This window comes from Perognathus longimembris, chromosome 20 (assembly GCF_023159225.1).
Source record: "Perognathus longimembris pacificus isolate PPM17 chromosome 20, ASM2315922v1, whole genome shotgun sequence".
NCBI lineage: Eukaryota > Metazoa > Chordata > Mammalia > Rodentia > Heteromyidae > Perognathus > Perognathus longimembris.
In genome coordinates, this window is record NC_063180.1 from 31,367,529 (window position 1) to 31,386,541 (window position 19,013).

At 55.5% G+C, this 19,013-nt stretch overlaps 1 protein-coding gene across 3 annotated transcripts; it reads left to right on the forward strand.

The window, feature by feature from the left end:
- The first annotated feature begins 8,334 nt into the window (after nucleotides 1–8,334).
- On the forward strand, nucleotides 8,335–18,439 carry Rhcg (Rh family C glycoprotein). 3 transcript variants are annotated; one of them, XM_048329632.1, is made up of 11 exons: nucleotides 8,335–8,647; nucleotides 11,627–11,813; nucleotides 13,067–13,217; nucleotides 13,711–13,858; nucleotides 14,444–14,610; nucleotides 15,321–15,458; nucleotides 15,605–15,741; nucleotides 16,059–16,183; nucleotides 16,382–16,455; nucleotides 17,515–17,653; nucleotides 18,260–18,439. In XM_048329632.1, the coding sequence occupies exons 1-10, from the start codon at nucleotides 8,449–8,451 to the stop codon at nucleotides 17,629–17,631; spliced, it is 1,443 nt and encodes a 480-aa protein (XP_048185589.1). In that variant the 5' UTR covers nucleotides 8,335–8,448; the 3' UTR covers nucleotides 17,632–17,653; nucleotides 18,260–18,439. The 3 variants fall into 3 exon arrangements, with proteins under 3 accessions (XP_048185589.1, XP_048185590.1, XP_048185591.1); XM_048329633.1 differs by having other exon boundaries at nucleotides 18,311–18,330; XM_048329634.1 differs by lacking the exon at nucleotides 18,260–18,439 and having other exon boundaries at nucleotides 16,085–16,183; nucleotides 17,515–17,650.
- Nucleotides 18,440–19,013: the final 574 nt, after the last annotated feature.

Here is a 19,013-nt window from a genome sequence, read left to right on the forward strand (position 1 = left end):
CAGCAGCAAAGCATTGATCCAAGCACAAGGCCCTTCTACACACATGGTGTGCACATGGCTTTTATCTCCACAGTGAGGAGGTTAGATTAGACCAGGAGTTTCTAACTAGTTACACATTAGAAACTTCTGGAGACCTAGAAAACAACAACAAAAGAATAAAGCCAGCCAAAGCTTTCAGTTCTTTATTTTTTTAATGTGTGAAATTGGACTTGATACTTTTCCATATCTACTTGATCTACTCTCTCTCTCCATCTCGGTGCAACTGGGATTTGAACTCATAGCCCTGCACTTGCTAGGCAGCACTCCACTCCCTGAGGCATTCTCCATGCCCTTTTATTTTTTAGTTAGTATTTTTTTTTATCCAGGTCAGCTTCTCTATGGATCCTCGCCTTCCCATGCTGGGATGACAGTCCTGAGCCACCACGTCCAGCAATTTGGTCTCCCCTTCATCATAGGCTGGTAACTCAGTGATAAGAGTGGTATGGAGTTGGGAAGCTTGAAGTCAGCCATGCTGGGAACTTACAGTGTGGAGGCCAGCAAATGTTTGGTTTACTGTGTTGATCCTCTAGAGTAATGGGAAAATGCAGATGATTCAAACTAAATTAAAAATTATGTCTGTAGCCACGTAGCCAGAAAAAAAATATATATACACATATCCAGAAAACATTCTGACAGTGTTTGGAAATTATTATGTGGTTCAGCAAAGAAGTGGCCTGAATTATTGACCAATGAATGACTAATGAGGTCTCAACATGTCTGTATTATTTCTTCCTCCCTGTCTTCAAAACGTCCCAATGGTGATGAATTACAGCCTTGGCAGTACAGGAGTTTGGCAAAAAACCAACAGAAGTGTTTTGTAAGAATTAATTGCCTTGATGGGACTTCTTAGAGAGGATTGAGTAGCTGATTGTTATTTGGGAATGGTGTTGCTCTACTTCCCTCCTGTCAGTGAATGTATGTGTGAATATGGCTGTGTGTTTCTGCCACATCCCTGGAGGGCTGGAACAGTCATCTCCTATCTCCCCACTTGGGGCAGCTGTTGAATACTAGCTCCAATTCTCCAGTGTCCCCCAGCCCTAGAACCCTAGCTTTGGGGCTCCTTTACTCCTACTTCTGAGGTCTGTAGATAACTCACTTTTAAAAAATGTATCTTTTTATTGTCATTATAAAGGTGATGTACAGACCAGTTACAGTTACATAAGTGCGGTAATGAGTACATTTCTTTTTGGGACAATGTCACTGTTTCCCTCGCTCTCCCAGTTTTTCCCTCCTATCCCTACCAGCAGGTTGTACAGTTCATGTACAACATAGTAACTTCTAGTGGGCAACACTGCAGATAATTCACTTTTTTCTCAGTCCAGTTGATACACTATGCGAGACTTTTTTTTTTTTTCAGCTGTGGGGCTTGAACTCTGGGCGTGGGTGCTGTCCCTAAGCTTCTTTACTCAGGCAACAGTTCTACCACTTGAGCCACAGTGCCACTTCCAGTTTTCTGCTGGTTAATTGGAGATAGGAGTCTCACAGACTTTCCTGCCCAGGCTGGCTTTGAACCGTGACTCTCAGATCTCAGCCTTCTGAGTATCTAGGATTTATATCAGCATTTAGGAGATTTTTTTTTTGGTTTGGTTTGGTTAGAAGGGTCAATTAAATCCATGTTTTCTTTTCTATTTATTTAGAGACAGGGTCTCACTATATAGTCTTAGGCTGGCTTAGAACTTGGTTTGTGGGGCTGGGAATATGGCCTAGTGGCAAAAGCTTTTGCCTTGTATACATGAAGCCCTGGGCTCGATTCCTCAGCACCACATATATAGAAAAGGCCAGAAGAGGTGCTGTGGCCCAAGTAGTAGAGTGCTAGCCTTGAGCAAAAAGAAGCCAGGGACAGTACTCAGGCCCTGAGCCCAAGCGCCAGGACTTGGAAAAAAAACAAACAAACTTGATTTGTAGCCCTGGTATCTCAAACTTAAGATCTTCCTGCCTCCTCTCCAAGTGCTGGGATTACAGGTGTGGGCCACCATGTTAAACTCAAGTGCTCCTTGGACTGACTGACTTGTATGGGGTTTAACTACATTGTAGAGGCCAGGGAATGGCTTAATTGTATCGCATCCTATTAATTGTAACAGTTTCACTTTATTGTTTCACTGTGCATTGGCCAGGGCAGCAAGGGGAGCAAGTGAGTGGGTGGTATGTGATAATTACTATGTCACTGGCTTCTCCTCAAGACCCATGTTTGGATTTAGGGGCTACTCCTTCATTCTTTTGTTTCTTTTGTTATATTTTCATTTGGTGTAGCTTTTGACTTGGTTGTGAGTAGCAGTAATAATAACTACTGTTGTAATTATTGTTATTCTCCTGGCTGTTTCCCTATGTCTGGTTGGTGGGGGCAGAGAATCGTTCCACAGAGAGACACTCATTTTAATCTGTGTCCTTGATGACCATGGAGCAGCCTTGTCCTGGTCTTAGCCAAAGTCAAAGAGACATTGTTTCCCAGCATTCTCTGGCCCAGGTCCCTGTGGCAAGCATCTCACACTTGCTCCCTCCTACCAGTCCCCACAGCGGGAAGGGGGAAGGGGGAGGGGGAAGGGGAAAGCGCAGGGCCGGGGGGCCTGAACACAGCCAGTGAACCTTCCACACTGCATCCCCTTTTCCGAGCCCCACACATACAGGCAGTTCTAGACTCCATCCTCATTTTCTTACTGCTCATAGAGCTAACTTCATTATTGTACCTTTTTTTCTTTGATGGTGGTACTGCACCTGGAACTTACGACCTTGTACTTGCCAGGTAGAGGTAGGAGCTCGGCCACTGAGCCACACCGCCAGTCCGCAGAATTATCTGTTTTAGGAAAGTGGAAAATGGTCGACAGGGGCTCAGTAGCCTGCTTCGGGTCCCACGGTTGAAAATGGCGGAATCTGTGTGAGTCTCAACACAGCCCATGCTGAGGGGGACCCCATGCCTGCTGGCTGCACTCCCTCGCCCTCGTCCCCTGGTCTCCTCTGCTCCTGCCCAGGGCGGAGCGAGGCACCCGCAGATGAGATAGTCTCAGCTGGCTGCCTGCCTCCCAGATGCAGAACGCACCTTATCAGCAGCCATCAGTGTCTCCCCCGGAGGGCCCCAGCTCAAGGTCACCTCCCTGGGCTGAGGCCGGCCCACTGCCCTGGCCCCTCACAGGACTGGATAGCTCCCCCTCCAGGTTTTCCAAACCCTGCCTACCAGCCCCACCTGGCAGTTGGTAGGGGCTTTGCTGTGTGCCAGGCTCACCTGGCATCCATGTGTGCCATGTCAGGACTTGAACTCAGAGTTGTGGCTCCCATTCACCTTTCCTGCTTCAGGGAGTGTGATGGAGTCCCCTGGTCCCCTTGGCCTGTAGGAGGCTATCCTGGTGGGCAGTCGGCAGCCATCTGTCACGCGAGGGTGACTACCACTTGCTTACCCCTGCTGTCCCAGTGTAATGATTACTAATGCCCCTTCTCCTGGCTGGGCTGCTGCAGGTGCAGGCACGGTAGATAAAGCCCATGTTAACCTAGAGTGCAGGGCTGACTGACAGGGAGCCTGGCCTAGGCGTCAGGGTGGCGGCTCGGGTCTTGTCCTCTGCGGATCAGTGGGGAACGTGGGTTTGTGCCTTTTGCTCTCTGGTGGCAGTGGCTTCGTGTGTGCAAGAAGCCAGATCAGAGACAGCCCGAGTGGCGGGGGGGGGGGGGGGGGGGGGCGGGGAAGATGGACAACTGAGTGGGAGATGTCCTCCTGGGGTTCCCTTCCCCCCAGCCTCAGAAGGGCATTGTTCTTTCCTTCCTGAGTGCCGGTGTGGTGTGGGTGGATGTGGTGGGTGTGTGTGGGTGTGAGTTCAGGGTCTGGGTGTTTTCTCTTAGCTTTTTCACTCATGGCTGGTGGGTGCCCTTACTGCCACTTGAACTTCCAGCTTTTGGCTGATTAATTGGAGGTAAGAGTCTCAGGGACTTTCCCTGCCCTGGCTGGCTTTGATCCTCAGATCTCAGCTTCAGAGTGCTGGGATTATAGGCATGTACTACCACACCCAGCTCTCACACTTTTGTTCAACCTGCAGTTCCTAGTTGTGTGACACTGGGGATGAAAGACTTCATCTCTGAGACAGTCCAGTCCAGAGGGAGAAGGATGTTAATCTAGAGGATTAGAGATAATGTACCGGAAGTGCCTGGCACATCAAGAGATCCATCCAGGCGTGTCTACACTTCCTTATCTTCACATTATCCATTCCAGGGCCCAACCCAGGTCATCGAGGGGCTATGGGAGAACTAGAGTCTCCAGAAGTTCTCTCTGTTTAACACTCTGTTTCTGGGTGTTTCTACGGAGGCTTTCAGTCCTCAATTCCACTTCCTGGACCTCATGTGCTCCCTACTGTTTAGCTAATGTAGAGTGTGAAGCAACGTGGGTACTTCAGTGTCCTTAAGTGATCACCTCGCTCTCGCCATCATCATCCGCCAGGGAGATCTCGTGCCGTTCAGCTCTTTTCCCTCCCTCTCTGTTCTTCAGTCTTGCTGTTGGGGTCAGGCTGGGTGGTTCACACCTTTCATTCCAACTACTCAGGAGGCTAAGATCTGAGGAATGCAGTTCAAAGCCAGCCCAGGCAGGAAAGCCCATGAGTCTCTTATCTCTGTTGAGCTACTCTGAAAAACCTGAAGTGGCTCTGTGGCTCAAGTGGTAGAGCACTAACCCCGAGCACAAAGAGGCTGAGGGACAGTGCCCAGGCCCAGAATTCAAGCCCCAGGACCAACCAAAACAAAACAAAACAAAAGCAGGGCTGGAACATGGCTCAAGGAGTAGAGCACCAACTGAGCAAATTTGAACATGAGTTAGAACTCTAGTACCACAAGCAAACAAACAAACAAAAAACCCTTCAAATTCCACCATCTAATATACTGTTCTTATTTTCCTAATTGTTCCAATAGCATTTATAACTTTCCATTTTGACTCAAGAATTCATCAGAGATCAATCAAAACATTTCATGGGCCTAGTGGTAGAGTGCTCGTCTCCTGTATGTGGAGCCCTGAGTTTGATTCCTCAGCACCACATATATAGAAAAAGCCAGAGGTAGCACTGTGGCTCACGTGGTAGAGTGCTAGCCTTGAGGAAAAAGAAGCCAGGGACAGTGCTCAGGCCCTGAGTTCAAGCCCCAGGACTGGCAAAAAAAAAAAATCATGTCTCTTTAACACAAAATAGCTACCCTTTCTTCTTTGTCATCCGTGATACCTCCATTTGTTAAAGAATCCAGACCATGATCCCAGCACAGTAGCTCATGCCTATAATCCCAGCTAGTTGGGAAGCAAAGATTGAGAGCATCTTATCTGAGACCAACCTGAGGGGCTGGGAATATGGCCTAGTGGCAAGAGTGCTTGTCTTGAATACATGAAGCCCTAGGTTTCGATTCCTCAGCACCACATATACAGAAAATGGCCAGAAGTGGCGCTGTGGCTCAAGTGGCAGAGTGCTAGCCTTGAGCAAAAAGGAAGCCAGGGACAGTGTTCAGGCCCTGAGTTCAAGGCCCAGGACTGGCAGAAAAAAAATAAAAAAAAAAATGCTTGCCTTGAGACCAACCTGTGCAAAAAGTTGAGACACCCCCCCGCCCCCATCTAAACTAACAAACTGGCCCTGGTGTTAAATGAATATAATCTCAGCTACAAGGGAGACATTAAGTAGGAAGGTTGTGGTCCAGGCAAAAATTACAGATCCTATCTGAAAAAATAACCAAAAAGCACAAGAGGGGCAGGGGTTGTGGCTCAAGAGGTAGAGCACTTGCTAGTAAGTGTGAGCATTTGCGTTCAAACCCTTGTCCTGCCAAGAAAAAACAAAAAAGCAAAACACAAAAAACTCCAGAGCAGCTGTTGTGTGGAATTTGAGTTTATCTGCTGTCTCTGTTCAGGGCCAGCGTTTTGGCAGGAGGATGGGGGAGGGGGTGGAGGGGGAGGCTGCATGTTGGATGAGCGCCCGGGGCCAGTTCCCACGCACCCACTGTGTCCTCGATGTGTTCTCTTTGATCTCACCAGTTGTCTGGGAGGAGTGGGTGTCCCCAGCCCTCTAGCCTCTGCTGCCCGTCCTCCACCCACACTGGAGGGGGCTGCAGAGCCCTGGCTGTGGCTTTGGGGCCTGTGGGTTGGGTCCTGGCCAGGGCTGCGCCCGGCCCTGCCCCGAACGCGGGCAGACCTGGCAGATTTTCAGAAAGCACCAGGGGGAAAACGCCGCCACCACTGCCGATCGCCGAGACCGAGCCTCTCCCCACCGCGTCTGAGTCACGTCTGGGTTTGCAAGGGATTTCCCATTGTCCCTCGCCCCACGGAACAGCCACTGCCTCTGAGCCCCGCAGGGAGGCAGGGGGGTGCAGGAGGCACACATGAGGGGCGGGGCGAGGAAATGAGGCTCACACTGACTGCGTAACAGTCTGGTCATTTGGTGCCCCTGTGAGCAGGAACTTCTGACTCCTGGCTCAGTGCTCTTACACAGGCTGAGGTTTCCGTAGAATGACAAGGGTGCTGAGGGTGACCTGACGAGAGGGCAGGGCTGTGGGAGGGTGATGGCAGAGTGCCACCCTGCACCCCAACACAGACACACCTCTGTGCCCCTCCCTCCAGCCTGCTCTGGCTGTCCCGCCCTGCCTGGCCCTGGCTGTGGAACATTTAGCCATCTGTGTCTCAGAACCACAGTGCTGGGCCTTGTGGGAGCCCCTGCCCCGCCTGATAGATGGATGGAGAGCACTGGGGGTCCCAGGGCCTGGTATCAAAGGACAGACTGGGGATTCCAGCCCATGGTGGTTAGTGGTCATCTTAGCCAGGAGTAGAGATGGGGCCCAGGCCCAGAATCCTCGGCCTGGGGTGCCAGAGACAAGAGGAACCATGAGGCAGAGGAGCAAAGCTCCATCTGTCACCCCAATTCCTACCAAACTCACCCCAATTATCAGGGAAAGCCTTGTTCTGCATTAACTCCTGGGCCAGTGGACTTGGGGGGGGGGGTTGAGAGTGGGGCACCCCAAGGCCGCCCTCTCAGCTCCCCTCCCTTCTCCGGGCTCTGTCCTCCGGCCCCCAGGGCCCTCCCTGGCCTCTCTATTGCTGTTGGACTGTCCTCTCCTCCTCTTTCCCTCTTCCCCTCCCCACCATGCTTCCACGCCTCTTTGCTTTTTTCTTCACACACCCTTTATATGGGAAGAGTTTCAGATTTACAGAAAAGTTGCCCACAGATCCAGGGACTTCTCCTCTGTCCTCACCACTGATAACAAGGTGAATAACCACAGCCCACCTGCCCAACTAAAATCCAGGGAGACCACCTCCCTGTGAACCAAGCCTCCAGCTTTGAGTCTCAGGTCTCCAAACACCCTCCGGTGGATCCAGGAGCCAATCCAGGGTACCACGTCACAGGGGGACCCCTCCTTACCCAGCTTCTCCCATCACAGTGTCTCAGCCTTTCCCCCAGTGAACTTTGTAAAGTGAGAAGGACAGTGATGATGGTGATGATGATGATGGTGGTGGTGATGAGGATGGTGGAGATGGTAGTGAGGGAGAAGGTAATAGTGAAGATGATGGTGATGATAATCAGATGTGGTGATGGTGGTTGACTGTAAGGTTCGCCAGAAAGGAAACCCACCACATGGTTCAGGCAGAAAGGAGTTTATTAGGGAGGGAAGCAAACTGCCAGCCACACAAGATGGAGGCGTGGGGGAAACAGAGGGGAAGGAAGAAGGGAAAAAGAGAGAAAAGAGCAAGAGAGAGTAAACGAGAAAAAGAGCGGGGACTGTGTTGAGCTGGATTGGATAGGACATGGTGGGAGACATGGCCAGGTGGATTGGATGTGACCTCAGAGGTGTGCCAGTTACCTAGGTAACTCAGGTATTGGGCACAGAATTAAACAGGTGGGGGGCATCTGCATGGAGCCCTCCAAGGGGTAGGGTGGACCTTACAGTGATGAGGGCAATGATAGAGATGATGGTGATGATGGTGGTGGTGGTGGTGATGATTATGGTGATGATGATAGAGATGGGGAGGGGGAGGAGGTGAAGGGTAGAGCGTAGGAAGACAGGGAAAGAGACCATTTACGTCTAGACCATTTACATCTGGGAATTCCTTCATTTGGTCTCAGTGGGGGGACGAGCCCCAGTTTTCTCACTGCCCAGAACAAGAGAAGAAAAGCAGAGACCAGGGAGGCGCACATTAGTTGGGGATGGGGGGAGCACCCTAGTCCTTGCCGCTCTCCTCACCCAGCGTGAGGAACTCGGGGCACCCTGGGCCCGGGGATGGCGAGTCCTCACTGGCCCTGAGGCTGGGCGGGCGGAGCTTCGATGGCGGCCCCGCCCCGCCCTGTCCTATAAGGCGGGGAGGTGAGAGCGGAGCCCCGCGCTCTCACCCTGCGTCCGGTCCCGTCCCTGTCCCGAAGTCCTTCCCGCCGCCCCGGGCGCCCCCGTCCATCCTCGTCCACGCCCCACGCCCTCAGCATGGCATGGAACACCAACCTCCGCTGGCGACTGCCGGTCACCTGCCTGGTGCTGCAGGTGGCCATGCTGGTGCTCTTCGGGGTGTTCGTGCGCTATGACGAGGACGCTGACGCGCACTGGTGGGAGCCCCGGGGGCCCGGGAATGGCTCCAGAGAAGGCGCCAGAGACCTGGACAACGAGTTCTACTACCGCTACCCGAGTAAGTGGCCCAGGGCACTCGGGGACCCCAGGCTGCCCCCCGCCACCCACCTGCTGGCCGCAATCCCCTTCCCTGGGAAGACCGGGCCCGCTAGGGCCGGCCCTACACTCCTGCTTGGCTTTTGTGCTCAAGGCCAGCACTCCACCACTTGAGCCACCCCTCCACTTCCAGCTTTTTTGTTTTTAACTATTACTTACTTCTAGCTTTTGGTTGGGTAAGTGGAGATAAGAGTCTCACAGGCTTTCCTGCCCCTGCTGGCTTCAAAATGCCATCCTCAGATCTCAGCTTCCTGAGTAGCTGGGATGACAGGCGTAAGCCACGGGCGCCCGCGCCCCGCCATCCGGTGCCTCCAGGCCAGTCTCCCTCACCCACCAGCGGGTGAGTGGACTCTATGTCCAGCTGGGCCCATTCACTTGAGAGTGGGGGTTCTGTCAGAGGCCACGGAGATGCCTCACAGCTTTGCGGGTGCCACCGGCCACTGGTGCTGGGTGAGGAGGCTTGGAGAGGGGCCCCCGGAGCCTCCCCTGCATTGCCTGGTACCCAAGTGTGAGAGCGTGGCCTTCAAACCATGGGCTCTGCTGCTGCCCTGCCGGGCTGTGTCTCCTGTGTGGACCCCCTATGCCAATGGGTGCTGATAGGGTACAGAGAACTCTGGCAGGGTGCTGAGCGGGAGTCCCTCACTTCCTAACCGAGCAACCACTCCAAGAACACGAAGTACGGTTGCCCTTCCATGTGGGCCATCTGGGAACTAAAAGGTCCGGCCCAAGGTCACGCCGGGCAGCCCAGCCTCAGATGGACTGGCCCAGGACTCTTTCCATGCCCTGGGCTTTTTGAGTGTCTGCCCCACCTACCAGCTGCCAATAAGCTCCCTGAACTGCTGGTGCCCAGTGGTCACGCACTGTTAGTTTTTAGAAGGGACCCGAAGCGCAGCTCCAACAGCCACCATGTCACCCGGTGTCTCCTCTCTGGCCTGTTCTCTTCCTCCAGAAATAAAGTTTCACTCAGGTCCCCAACCACCCACCCATATTCAGAGCATGGCAGCCTGCATGGAGGAAGGCAGGTTTGTGGCCTGCCTCCTATATATTAAGTCAGGGCTGTAACTGTATGGTTCCTGGTGAGACCACTGCCTCAACTGGGCGTCACTTGGCTCTGCTTGTAAGAAGGGCCCTCTACATCCAGGACCGCCACCCCTCCCCCCACCATCTCAGCCTACAGCGTGATGGGGGGATGGGGGTGAAAGGCCCTAGAGGCAATACTGTCCTCCCATTGGTGAGACTCAGCCAGCATCCTGGCACCTCATCTATGGAAGGAAGGGGAAGTTACCTGGGCAGTAATGGGTGGGTGCCAGTCAGGGAAGGGCATCAGAATTGCTGGGCACTGGCGCCCCCTGGTGGACGCCCTCCTGACAGGATGCCAAGGCGCCTGCCCATTGTGAAGCTCTGGGCCAGGGCAGCCTGGGTAGCAGCCCCAGGCAGGGGAGTGGGTAAGGGTCAACTTCCACAGACCCTCAGGAAATCATCAGCTCAATGTGAAGCACCTCATCAGTCCTGAATGGGAAGAAAAGAAAAATAACCACTCGCCATTGAGCAATCACTGAAGAGCCTGGGCAGGGGCTTTGACTGGGGCCGCTCATGCACTCCAGAACCTCTGGTCAGATACTATTTGAGGACAGTCTGCACCAGAGAGCCAGATCACATCCTTTGCTGAAGGCATACTGCGTGGACCATTTTAGGTAGCACCCAAACTTACACAATGAAAATTAACAAACCAGTACCTTTCATGCTAGAATTAGGACCAGCCGAGAAGAGGAACAGAAAGGATGGTGCCCAAGCAGTAAGAACCTGGTGTCTGTGCCTGGGGAGGGGAGAGAGAGAGGGAAAAAAAAAGAAAGAGATCTGCAGAGAGACAAAGATGGAGGGCAACAAGGGAGCCTGGAGAGGGGTGGACAGCTGGGCAGAAAGGACAGCAGGGAGGAGGGTGAAGCACAGGATGGGTGAGGACTGCCTGCCCCTGCTCTGGGGCCACAGGGAGACCGAAGGCAAGTTCCCCCTCCACCAGCACCCCTTAGCTCTGCCCCTCCTGTAATGCCCTGTGTCGCCAGACAGTGGCGCTCCTTCCCTCAAAGCCTTTGCCTCCTGTGAAGTCCTCTTTCCCGGGGAGGGATTCCCTCCCCACCACTTCTTGGTCACAGCCATTAGCTTCGACACACACAGTCGTGTCTCATCATCTCTCCAGTCCTACATTCCACCCCACAGGTCTGGCTGCAGCCTGTCCAACCTCTGAGCGCAGCGTCTGCCCCCACAGCCAGGCAGGGGTCCACCGGCTCCCAGCTCCCAGCAATCACATCCCCTAGGGGCATCTCAAGGTCACCAGGGGCAAGACGGGACCCAGCACCAACCCTCCCACCTGCATTTGTCCCAGGCCCTGCAGTTCTGTCATTCAGCCCCTCACCCCCACCCCACTGCTTTGAGAACCCTCATCTGGAGGCGTCACCTCCCCCTCCACAGTCTGCCACCCATCCCTTCTTCCCAGAATAACCCTGTAATACCTTTTATGGTGCTTTACATACACAACTCCCTTTCCAACCATCGCTGGAGACGCTGGAGACGTGAAGCCGTGAAACAGGATGCCACATGAAATCAGCCCGGTGCTCCCGGACAGGCCTGAGCCCTGTGCTGCTCCTTCACCTCAGCTCAGCTCCTACCAGGGACATGGGGGCCATCCTGCAAGGAGCCATCAGTTTGTGCCCCCACCCCCCACCCAGCCCTCAGCATGCCGGGCTACGGCCAGGCTGCAGTGGGCACCAGGGTCTGCCAGCCTGTGGTGGGGGCACTGGACGGGGAGGGGCGCAGGCCTTGCTGACCACAGTCTCCCCGTGGCGTCTGTCCAGCCCCTCAGGCTACTCATGGAGGCCACCTGGGGGCTGTGGTGGGCAAAGGGCTTCTCCAGGCCCAGACCTCCAGCCCGCTGTCCCCACAGGCTTCCAGGACGTGCACGTGATGGTCTTCCTGGGCTTCGGCTTCCTCATGACCTTCCTGCAGCGCTACGGGTTCAGCGCCCTGGGCTTCAACTTCCTGCTGGCGGCCTTGGGCATCCAGTGGGCGCTGCTCATGCAGGGCTGGTTCCACTCCTTCAAAGATGGCCACATCCTGGTGGGCGTGGAGAAGTGAGTGCCAGGGCGGGAGTGGGCGGGGCCGTCGGTGGGGGCGGGGCGTCTCCCCCAGGCCTGCTTTGTGGGCGTGGCCTAGAGTGGGATCATGGTGCAGGGGCGGAGCCTGAAGGACAAGTGCAAGGTGTGGGTGGAGCCTGGGCGTGGCCTTTTGGGGGCGTGGCAGAACATGAAGATGGACCTGGGGCGGGGCTTTGTTTGTGGGAGGGGCTTTTGGTAGGGTGAGGCAGGGGGCAGAACACTGGGATGAGACTTGGAAGGTGTCTGTCTGATGGTTGGGGCTGGGCCTGGTTGGGGTGGGGGGAGGGACACAGGGGCTGGCTCTGAGAAAAGTCTGGACCTTTCTGCCCCAGGATCGGCTTTGAAGTTCCACTCTCAGATCCCAGCCTCCTGAGTAGCTAGAATTACCTGTAAGAAGCCAGGCACTAGTGGCTCAGGCCTGTCATCCTAGCTACTCAGGAGGTTGGAATCGCAGGATCAGGTTCAAAGCTAGCCCTGGGCAGGAAGGTCCGTGAGCTTCTTATCTCCAATTAACCACCAGAGACACGGAAGTGGCGCTGTGGCTCAAGTGGTAGAGCGCTAGCCTTGAGCTGATGAGCTCAGGGACAGCGCCCAGGCCAAGAGTTCAAGCCCCAAGACAGCAAAAAATAAAAATAAAAAATCCTCCCAGGGCTGGGAATATGGCCTAGTGGCAAGAGTGCTTGCCTCATATACTTGAAGCCCTGGGTTCGATTCCCCAGCACCACATATATAGAAAACGGCCAGCAGTGGTGGCGCTGTGGCTCAAGTGGCAGAGTGCTAGCCTTGAGCAAAAAAAAGAAGCCAGGGACAGTGCTCAGGCCCCAAGTCCAAGGCCCAGGACTGGCAAAACAAAACAAAACAAAAACAAAAACAAAAACAAAAAACAAAAAAAAAAAACACACAAAAATCCTCCCAAAACCTGAATTACAGGTATGAGCTGCTGGCTCCCTCCCTGCTTCTCAAAACAATCTCAGCAGGTCTCATTGTATTTTTCCTCCATGCTTATAAACGACTTTGATACACTCATCCTCATTCACCGTCTTTGTTAGTCCCACCCCTCCCCCTGGTGCTCCCAACAGAGCTTGACGTCTGTCATTCCCTTTTCTGGTGTGCACCCATGGAACCACAGTGTTTCAGATGTACACATTTCTCTGTGAATGATCCTTTTGTGTATAGAATTCTTGCCTGCCCCGTGGCTGAGCCCTGTGTACCTGCCTGTCTCCCCGTAGCCTCATCAACGCAGACTTCTGCGTGGCCTCAGTTTGCGTGGCCTTCGGGGCAGTCTTGGGCAAAGTGAGCCCCATCCAGTTGCTCCTGATGACGTTTGTTCAAGTGACACTGTTCTCGGTGAATGAGTTCATCCTCCTCAACCTGTTGTTGGTGAGACTCCCACTGGTGATGGGGAAGGGACACCAGTGAGGACATGGAGGAGATGGTAGAGGACTGGGGACAGAGGATGAACAGGCAGGAGTATGGCCAGGGTTTGGGTGACAGCAGTCTGATGGGGTGCTGTTGAAGTAGTTGCATGAAATGGAATGCAGACAGAGACTTCCTTAGGAATTATGATGAGAAGGCCCGTGACAAACTGCTGGGAGTGGCCCTGCGTCCCAACTCTTCCAGCCCTGGGACTGAGCAAGTCCTTCTCCAAGCCTGGGTTTCCCATCTGGGAGCAAGGCCCTTTGTTGAGTGAGGGAGCCCTGCCCTTGAGCTTTGCCACTTGGGTTCAGAGATCCCACTTCTTCCTGGGGGGCGCTAAGGACTTGAAGCCAGCCGAGTGTGTATGTGCATGTGTGTGTGTGTGCATGCACACACGTGTGAGGGATGAGAAGCCAGGGGGACGGCTGCAGGCCCTGACAGGTGTCTTGTATTCCAGGTGAAGGATGCTGGCGGCTCCATGACCATCCATACATTCGGCGCCTACTTTGGGCTCACGGTGACCTGGATCCTCTATCGACACAACCTGGAGCAGAGCAAGCAGAGGCAGACTTCCGTGTACCACTCTGACCTCTTCGCCATGATTGGTGAGAGCTGAGGGCAGCCACGAAGAGGGGACCACGGTGGCGGGGATGGGCCTCTGCCACCCCTCCCCCCACCTGGTCAGTGGGTATCTACCGGGTGCTCTTGAGGGGGTGACAAAGGGGGAATTGCCCGTCACGGGTCCCTGTCCTGAGCCACGAGGTGTCCCTTCCTGCAGGAGAACATCTGGACCACACCCACAGTGGTGGATTGGCACTCAACTCTGCCCTCCGGTTAGCGTGAGGGGAGAGGGATGGTAGTGCTACCAAGCCTCTTTAAATGGGGGGGGGGGGTGGTAAGAGCACTCCACATGGTGCTGTGGGAGAGAGCAAGGTGGGGCCTTTAGCCCATTGTGGGGGCCAGGAGAGGATTCCCCGAGTTGCCAGCTGGGAGTTGGAGGTGGCTTTTAGGAGTCCTGGTATGAGTGACATTGGCACGGTGGCAGGCGTGTGTGTGTGCGCGCGTGCGTGCACATGGTGGAGAGGGAGGTCATTGGTCCTCTGGGAGCTGAGGGGCAGGGTCTCTGTCTGTGGCCTACGGGCCCCACGAGCGCTTCGTCTGGGGCCCCAGCCCTGTGGCCTCTGTCCCAGGCACCCTGTTCCTGTGGATGTATTGGCCCAGCTTCAACTCGGCCGTGTCCTACCATGGGGATGCCCAGCACCGGGCCGCCATCAACACCTACTGCTCCTTGGCGGCCAGTGTGCTCACCTCGGTGGCCGTGTCCAGTGCCGTGCACCGGAGGGGCAAGCTGGACATGGTGAGCAGAAGGTCCCGGGGGGCACAGGGCCACTTTTGGTCTTCTGGGGGTTCGTTGGAGATAAGAGTCTCATGGACAGGGCTGGGAGTGTGGCTCAGTGGTAGAGCGCTTGCTAGCCTTGAGCAAAAAGAAGCTCAGGGACAGTGCCCGGGCCTTGAGTTCAAGCCTCCAGACTGGGAGTCTCACGGCCTTTCCTGCCAAGGCTGGCTTTGAACCACAATCCTCAGATCTCAGCCTCCTGAGTAGCTAGGATGACAGATGTGAGTCACCTGCGCTCACTTTTTGCACTAGGGCACAAAAGGGAACATGCCCAGGCTTTTTTGCAAATGCTGTGAGGTGACCGAGTGCAGGTTGAGTGCAGGCGACCCAGAGCCTTGGTGCTGGCTGGCAGGAGCGCCTCGGCAGCGCCTGGGTCCGTGCGGAGTCCACAGGCGCCCCACCCAGACCTGCAGAGGTGTGGTCAGCACCCCATGGGAAACTGAGAGACAGGGCAGAAGCGCGGTGGCCCCGGGGACGGGGGAGATGCCCAGCCCCGCTGGGTGGGGTTGGCAGTCAGTCGCGTCAGGCCTGGCCCAAGGCCTCTGCAGGCTCCTGGGGTCCTCGGCAGGCCCCTCCCCCCCCATGCCACCTGCACGAGGTGCAAGCCCAAAGCAAGCTCTGGGGGGAGAGAGAGCTGAGCGCCACGGCTCCCCCTCCCCCGCCCTGCCCAGGTCCACATCCAGAACGCCACGCTGGCCGGAGGCGTGGGAGTGGGCACGGCCGCCGAGATGATGCTCATGCCCTACGGAGCCCTGGTCGTGGGCTTCCTCTGTGGCACCTTCTCCACCCTGGGCTTCGCATTCCTGACGGTGAGGGGGCGGGGGCTGGCTCTCTGTGTTCCTGAATTGGGAGGTGGGGAGTGGTGGCTGGGGTCTGGGAACCTGGGGCGCCCCCGTGTCTGGGGCATCATCCTCCCCTCATCCCCACGGCAACTGCTATGCTGGGCCCTCCCCAGCCCTTCCTGGAGTCACGGCTGCGCATCCAGGACACGTGTGGCATACACAACCTGCACGGCATCCCGGGCATCATCGGCGGCATCGTGGGGGCTGTGACTGCAGCCTGCGCCACCCCCGATGTATATGGGAAAGCAGGGTAAGGGTGGGCGGGGTGTGGGGGCCTCCCCCCCCACTCCCCTCTTCCCTGCCCCTCCCTCTCTTCCCTTTTCCTCCCTCTTCCCTTTTCCTCCTCCCTGGTTGGTCCTCTGCAGTCCAGATCACAGCCCACCCTCACCCCCTCTAGCCCACTGCCTCACGCATCTCAGTGTCACCCTCCCTCCCTCCATAGTGGTGGAGCCGCCGCCCTGGTCAGGGCCTCCCTGGACCCAGGCCAGGGTTTCACCTGTGGGGAGGCAGGATGGGGCAGGTGGCCGGATCTGTGGGGGCCCTGACCTGCCCCTGTCTCCACCCCAGGCTTGCCCATTCCTTTGACTTTGAAGGTTTAAAGCAAAACTGGACTGCAAAAACGCAGGGAAGGTACCAGATATTTGGGCTCCTCGTGACTTTGGCTATGGCCCTGGTGGGCGGCACCATCATGGGTGAGCAGCAGAGAAGGGGAAGCTTCTGAGGGGTTCCCCCAGGGTGTATTGCAGGAGTGAGCCTGGGGCTCCCGGCATCCCTTATCTCTGTGCTTTGTGCTGTGGAACAAGAGAACTGTGGGCCAGCTGCTGTCCAAGCTGGGGTGGGCGGACAGGAAGTGTGTCCTGGTATCTCTGGTAACCACCAACTGCCTGTAGGGCTCATTCTGAGGTTACCCTTCTGGGGACAAGCTGCAGATGAGAACTGCTTTGAGGACAGCGTCTACTGGGAGGTGAGTTCTAGAAACTTCTGCATGAAGGTAACTGTGCCCACCTCCCCACCGTTATCCACGGAGGTGGGGAGATGCACCTCACTCCTCTGTCTCCCCTCTGGACCCCAGGACCTTATCTTTTTTTTAATTATAAAAGACTAAAAGTTTATTAAAGGAAAGTTAGAGAAAAATATAAAGAAATCCCATTGCTAGGGGTTGGGGTGTCACTCAGGGGTAGAGCATGTGTCAAAGGCCCTGAGTTCAAAATCCAGCACCACATCAAAAATAGGAAGGAAAGAAGGCAGGCAGGCAAGAAGGAAGGAAGGAAGGAAGGCAGGAAGGAAATACCTACCACCCAGATTCAAGCACTGTTAATATTTTGGTACATTTTCTCTTGTTCTTTCTTTTTCTCTGCCTACATAGGTTGAGGTAGATTATCCACCCTGCTCTTTCTCTTTACCTCCGTAGCCTAAATTGGCCCAGGGCTATGATATCTTTAATTCTCTTCTTTCTGAGCACAATTCTTTGTCATCTACCAAGTGGGCATGTGAACTACTGAGACACCCAGTTAGCACCCACATGGGTTTGCTTACCGCCAACAATCAGAACTGTTACCGGTTCCCATTCCACTTCCCATTCCTGCTTCTGTTTCCAGCTTTGTAATTCCCTCCAAGTTCACACTGTCTCTCCCACCTGTGGTTTCAAGCAGCAAAGTTCTGCGTGGATAGAAGCCGGAGCCATGGGCAGTTCCTGAGGCCCCAGGGTGGTTTTCCTAGGAGAGGAAGCTGTTTTCCTGAGGATGGGGCTCAGAAGAGATGACCCCTCTGTTCCCTCATCCTGTGTTTGGGCCTGTCCACAGCTGCCTCTCAAGCCTCAGCTTTTAAAACTGGGTTCAGCCCCCTCCCTCCACCCCAGCCCATCCCTAGCCTGTGTGTTGACTCTCATGCACCAGGGACAGTGATCTGCACACTGACCACCAGAGGGCGCTGACCACCCGCCATTTGTAGCCCCAGGCCCTTGTAGCTTCACTGGGGTGGTGGTCCTGCCTGGGACTGACCGAGTGGCCTCTTCTCTCCACAGATGGAAGAAGAAAAGAGCTCAGGCTACCCCGAGGACCCCACCCTCAAGCCCCCGGCACCTTCAGGACCCTTGGGACCTCTGGCATCCCCAGGGCCCTCAGCATCCTTGGTTCCCTAAGCAACCAGGGGCTGAGGAGCAGGTGAGCCTTGTCTGTGGGGCGATGGGCTGGTTGTCCCTGTGGGGACCCGGGTCTCTGAATTGGATGCCGCAGCTTCCTTCTCCGAAAAGGCGCTATGGGCAGGCCTGGCCGCTCAATGGATGAGTTCAGAGCCAGATTCTCTCCCTTGTCCTTCTTTCCCTCAGTGGGTGGTCACTCAGGGGTCTCATAGTCAACCTTGTGAAATCTCCTTTTATTGAGTGATTTAGAGTCAGGGTCTCTGGTCTTGATATCGTCCTACCTCAGCCACGCGAGTGCTGGAATTACAAGCCTGCACCACTGTGCTCAGCCCATCTCTCTTGTTCATAGACAAGGAAATCAAGGCTCAGAGAGGGGGTTGGGAATCCCCAAGGCCGCACAGAGGGCACGTGGAGGGGCTGGAGTCTTTGTTCTTATCGCTATTTGACCGTCTGGGAGGCCAGTGCTCGGAGAGCCATGGCAGGAGAACCGGGGTTACAGGCAGGAGAAATTCCAGGCTGTGCGACCATTTCTATTCATAGGATCTGCTTCATCCTGAGCAGAAAATGAGGCCCAGGAGGCAGCGGAGCTGGCAGCAAGCACAGACCCCGCCTGCCTTTCTCCCTACAGGCTCGGCAGTGCCCCCAGCCTCCTCGGAAGGAGCCTGTTCCGTTCCCCCAGGGCCCGGTGCAAGGCTGCAGCGAGGCCCACTGGCCTGCCCTCACCCACCCACCCAGGAGGCCTGAGAATGAAGGAAGAGCTAGGGTCCCAAGAAGGGAAGGCCTGTCAGCCTGGGGTGCGGGGTGGCCTGGTCCTAAGGATGGACATGAGGGGGCCACCAGCCCCCATCCCCCCTGCCCACCCCTAGCCAACACCCCTACGCTCCCTGAGACCCTAGGCCTCTTGGATGCCGTGTAGGAGTCATCATCCCGTGAATAAATGATCTCGCTGTTCTTTCTAGAATGGTGTGAATGTGTCTGTGGGCCTGGCAGGAGATGGCCCAGCCCGGGGTGAGGGGCCAGCAGGACTCATGGTGGGCTGGACTCTTTCCTTGAGAAGGGTGCCCGGTGGTGTGGCCTGCACACCAGCAGGATGAGGAGGGAGGGAGGGAGGGAGGGAGGGAGGGAGGAAGAGAAAGCGCCATCTCCCCTCCTCTGCTTGGCCCTTCCTCCCCGCCAGTACAGTGGCCTTGTGTGCCAAGCCAGCCCTGGGGTCACAGGCAGGAACAGCTCGGGCACTCAGGACCCACTCTGAACTCGGGCAGGTGTGTGGCCAGAGAGCCGGTGCTGACCAGGCGGCTTCCCGAAGTAGGGCTTTTGGAGCAGGGCTGTGGAGACTGAATAGGAGTTTAGCAGATAGAGGGCAGAGGTTTAGCACTAGGAAG

Excerpts from the sequence above, each read along its gene's own strand:
- Rhcg (XM_048329632.1), top strand. The coding sequence starts at position 8,449 with ATGGCATGGAACACCAACCTCCGCTGGCGACTGCCGGTCACCTGCCTG. Across the intron at positions 15,742-16,058 it reads GATGTATATGGGAAAGCAGG|GCTTGCCCATTCCTTTGACT; the intron begins GTAAGGGTGGGC and ends TCTCCACCCCAG. Across the intron at positions 16,184-16,381 it reads GGTGGGCGGCACCATCATGG|GGCTCATTCTGAGGTTACCC; the intron begins GTGAGCAGCAGA and ends AACTGCCTGTAG.